The 4,818-nt window shown below is 42.1% G+C and overlaps 1 protein-coding gene across 3 annotated transcripts; it reads left to right on the forward strand.

The window, feature by feature from the left end:
- The first annotated feature begins 1,865 nt into the window (after window positions 1–1,865).
- Window positions 1,866–4,573, forward strand: LOC120965049 (uncharacterized). 3 transcript variants are annotated; one of them, XM_073498410.1, is made up of 2 exons: window positions 1,866–3,366; window positions 3,451–4,573. In XM_073498410.1, exon 1 carries the CDS (start codon window positions 2,475–2,477, stop codon window positions 3,345–3,347), a length of 873 nt encoding a protein of 290 aa, XP_073354511.1. In that variant the 5' UTR covers window positions 1,866–2,474; the 3' UTR covers window positions 3,348–3,366; window positions 3,451–4,573. The 3 variants fall into 3 exon arrangements, 1 of the variants encoding a protein (XP_073354511.1); XR_006664733.2 differs by having other exon boundaries at window positions 1,870–3,646; window positions 4,263–4,573; XR_012183418.1 differs by having other exon boundaries at window positions 1,870–3,461; window positions 4,263–4,573.
- The last annotated feature ends 245 nt before the right edge of the window (window positions 4,574–4,818 follow it).

The following is a 4,818-nucleotide window of genomic DNA, read 5'->3' on the forward strand; positions in this document are numbered from 1 at the left end:
AATTGTTCACAAGTTTAAAAAAATTGTGTTTGCAAATTTTGTTTGCGAATTTCAAAATATGTTCACTTTTCCAAATTTTGTTTTGGAATTTGGAAAAATGTTCCTGTTTCAAAAAAATTGTTCACGAGCTTCAGAAAATGTTCTCATTTTCAAAAGTTGTTCACAATTTTTTTGGACAAAATTGTGTTTCAAAAGGAATTACTGTTTTCTATATTAGTTTACAATTTCAATAAATGTTCAGGAATTTCAAAAAATATTTTCATTCGAAAAATTTCTTCATAATTTCAAAATTTGTTCTAATATGTTCGCAATTTCAAAAAATGTTCTTGTTTCCGAAATTTGCTCACAATTTCGGAAAAATGTTCCTGTTTAAAAAAAATGTGATATTCAGAAAATGTTCTTGTTTCCGAAATTTGCTCACAATTTCGGAAAAATGTTCCTGTTTAAAAAAATGTGATTTTCAGAAAATGTTCTCGTTTGTCTGTCTTTTTTTTTTCTGTTTCTTTTTTTCTCTTCTCTTTTTTGTTTCGTTTTTCTTTTCTTTTTTCATTATTCAAGTTGAACATTCTTTGAACATTTTTAGAATTTTTCAAGTTTTCTTGAGATTTTGAAAAACTGTTCCTCTTTTCTAAAATCGTTCACAAATTGAAAAAAATGTCCGAGTTTAAAAAATGTACAGAACTTTCAAAAAGTGTTCTTGTTTCAAAAATTTTGTCAAAACTTCAAAAAAATGTTCAGGAATTCCAAAAAATGTTCTTCTTTTAAATTTTTGTTCACAAATTGAAGAATGTTCAATGTTCAGAAAACGTTCAGGAGTACAAAAGATGTTGACGGTTTCAAAATTTGGACAAAAATTCAAAAATGCTCGTGTTTCATAAAGTGTTCAAGTATTTTGAAAAATCTTTGCAGTTTCAATTTTTTGTGAGCAAATTCATGAAATATTCAATTTTTTAAAATTGTATTAACCAATTGAAAAAGTGTTCGGTTTCAAATTTGTTCTGAATTTCATAACTTGTTCACAAATTCAAAAAATGGTTCATATTTTCAAAAACAATTCTGCTTTTTTTCAATTTTTTGTTCACATATTCATAAAATGTTCCTATCAATGAAAATTTGTTCTGAAATTAAAAAAATCGTTTGACTTTCTCAAAATAGGCACTTTTATAAAAACGTTCACTACAACAACTATTTCTGGTTCGCTACGATATTCCTATTCGCTACAATAGGCCGGTTGGGTTTAGTTCTTAAAGATATGCACGGCTTTAGCTTCAACAAAAGTAGTGTAGTGGACTGGTTCGAAACCCACAATCGCACAGCCATTTCTTTTGCCATGTTTTTCGACCAGCGGTACTGCTTGATGGGCCGGCCCAGTCGGGCTGCCTCCTGTGTGTGCGGACGCCAATTTGACGCAAAGAGCGGCGACTAGGAGCTCCTCGGGGAAATATCTAGTACTCCCACCCCTAGGGTGCTCCGGTGCTTCAAAACTTTGTAGCATATTTTAAAATGTTTGAAAAATTCTAAAAAAAAATCAGCACATTGACGCAACATCAAAGTATGTTGTCAAAAAATTTGAAATCAAAATTCGAAACGTAGCTTGAGAAACATAAATGACAAATTTGATAGTAAATAGTACGCAACTTAAGTTGGGCTTTAGATTAGGCCCATTATTACATTGATGTCTATTTTGTCATTTTTGTATCTCGAGCAATGTTTCAGATTTTGATTTGAATTTTTTTAACAACATACATTGATGTTGTGCCAATGTGTTGGATTTTTTTTTACAATATTTTAAATATTTTAAAATGTGCTGCCGAGTTTGAAGCACGGGAAGCATCCTAGAAGTGGGAGTACTAGATATTTCCCCCGAGCTCCCCCTACCAAAGCTGCTGCAACGAAGTGACTGCCTGCCAATCCCAAAGCCCATACAGACGCACCAAAAGCCCTCACTCGTGTCCCAGCCTCTTCTTCTTTCTTCCAAGTTCCAAGCCAACCCAAACCCGAATCCCCCAACCCCGTCCGCCGGTCCAAGGGAAGACGAACCCTAACCTCCAAATCCCCAACCTCGATCGATCGGCCGAACCCTAACCCCCACCACCCAAATCCCCAGTCCCGGACGGCGACGATGGCCGTCGGCAACCCCCGCCTCCCCGACTTCGTCCTCCTCGACGCCACCACTTACATCAGCGATCTCCGCGACGCAACCACCGCGTGGGCCTTGACGGCGGCGGGCCTCACCATTCAGGTATCCTTGGCGGTGGCCGCGCCTCTCCCACTTCTGCGTCTGCTGCCCCGGCCGCGACGAGACCCTCTTCGCCGACGCGCCCGAGGTCGTCTGCTCCGCGGGGGACCACGCCCTCATCCAGGTCGGCTTCACCACCGGCGACTCGGATGCGCACTTCATCTACCGGGCCAGGGCGCCCGACGGCCGGCCGTCGCTTGACCTGATCCCGGACTTTGATGATTATTCCGACGCAATGACTCTGATGCTGCCCCTCGGTTTCGTCTCCCACCGCAAGCACTTGGTCATAGCGGCTCTGAGCGACGGACCGACGGACTGGCAGTACTATCTCCACACCCTCAGCTCCGAGCCGCATTCCACATGGTCCAAGAAGTTGCTGCAGGTGGAGCTCCCCCATGGATTATCCAGGAAACCGTTTGTGATCCTCCACGCCAAGGTGATTGCCCTCGGAGGCGGGCTGCTGGGATGGGTCGATCTCTGGGAGGGCATCCTGATCTGCGACGTGCTCGAGCCTGGGGCCGCCGCGTTGCGCTTGGTTCCGATGCCCAATATGCTGCCCAGCAACAAAATCCTCTACGACAACCATCCTTTTGGTCAGGTGATTCGGGACGTCACCTTCAGCCGTGGCTACATCAGGTGCGTCGAGTTTGAGGAGCTGGTAGAACGTAGAAACGTGCCGGCTGTTACTGATCCCTTTGACATGGTCGAGCTCCAAGACTCGGAATGGGCCTTGGATCCGCCCCAGAAGGTGGAAAACGTTATCGTTGGTTGGAGGCTCATCACATGGTATAGGACATTGACTTGGAACTGTTGGCGCAAGGGGAACAGGGTTCATTCTGATGATCTTGGTATCGTCTCCCTGCCTCAGATTGGAAGTGGTGGTGCCTCTGTTCTAAAAGTGCCGCTCAAGGTTCTGAAAACAGCTGCTCCTACTCTGCACAGCGACGGCGATGCTGTTTACCTCGTGTCCTCGCTGCGTGAGCAGGAACAAACTGCATGGATTATCGCTGTTGACACTAGAACGAAGTCGGTGGGAGAGCTTGTGCCATTCTCTGCAGAGGAGATGGATTTTTACGGTCCGAACTACATTCCATATGTGCTGACCTGATATATGGATGATAAATTAGGTGGCTATATGCTGTCACTGTTATCATATCTTTTGAGTAGCAAGTGCTCGTGTATCTGATGACTTTCTGCTCTCTTTGTACTAGCTGGAGCTCAGGTACATATACAAAATGCTTATTATCCCACCCTATGGAACTTTGATGGGTCCGAGAAGAAGCAACAGTGACTTCCACAGACAGAATCTGAAGTCTGAAGTGTTGATTATATACAAGTCATGGACTTTTAGGATTAGTGAAAGCTTCAGATTTCTTGTTTGAGTAACTATCAAACTAGAAGATAACAGTTTAGTAATCTTCCATTCACGATGAATTTTGGTTCCATTCTGAACCTGACATTACTCTAGGATTGCTATAATCATTACTCCAGAAAATCGCTATAATCGTTCATGAAGTTTCGTCATTTGTTGGCTTTTAGGTTGATCGAAACTGTTAATTTCTATTTCAAATTGTTTGGCAGGGAACAGACACATTGATGTTAATATGTCAGTTTGGTCCATTGGCTTCCCTTTTTATTTCTTTGTTACGTTTGAGCATAGTTTCATGGTTAAGCTTTCTTCGGATGCCTTTCGGTCTTTGAACTCTTGATATAATCTGTCTAATCCATGCATGCCGCACTTACACTTTTCTAGCTTAATTACCCCTTTTTGCTGACAATAAACATGTAATTTTATTTATCAAATAACGTGTGCTAAGAGTTCTGCACAACTTATCATGTCCATAGAATGATCACATAACATAAAAATGGGGATGCATGACCTGGTAAGTTAGAGTCAGCTGGGTAGTTTTGTACTGCACAGTGCTGACATCGTAGGAGAATGCTACAGATAATGGGGATTAATTATGTGTCAACATTTTATTGTTACTTGAGGAAGAATATGATTGTTACTTTCCTTTTTCAGCAATGGGGATTATTGTAGCCCAGCAGAACGCAATCATCCTTTGATGGTGTCAGTTGTGCATGCCGCCACAGCCTTCATCGCCTTCGGTGACGCTGATTCTTCTCCAGTCTTGGTTGAGTAGTTTGTTTTTGCGAAGGGGACCTGCTTTTGTTGTTAGTTTCCTGGGAGTGTTTACCTTTTAGACTCGAACTTCTTGTGTTAATGTTTCTTTCAGAGTATGCTGTTAGCTTTGCACTAACTTGTAAACTGGGATCAGCGTACTCATGTAAATTCTGTTGTGTTCAAAATAATAGTGATGTTGCCATGATGAACTGTTGTGCAGTCCAACTACAATTGCTGTGATGAACTGTTGTGAGGTCCTCAAGTTGAAGTCATGTGCTCGTGGCTGCCCTCTACCAATGACTCTAGAAATCACCTACTCTATTTGGCAAGGATGCTCCCGTGCGCTTGAGCTTATGGAACAGGTTTTGACAGTCCTCCGCATGCCTGGATGGCGCTTGCCAAGACCTCGGGACAAGGTCAAAGAATCCTGGAATGGGAAAAAAAATCTCGAACT

Source organism: Aegilops tauschii, chromosome 5 (genome assembly GCF_002575655.3).
Source record: "Aegilops tauschii subsp. strangulata cultivar AL8/78 chromosome 5, Aet v6.0, whole genome shotgun sequence".
Taxonomy (NCBI): domain Eukaryota; kingdom Viridiplantae; phylum Streptophyta; class Magnoliopsida; order Poales; family Poaceae; genus Aegilops; species Aegilops tauschii.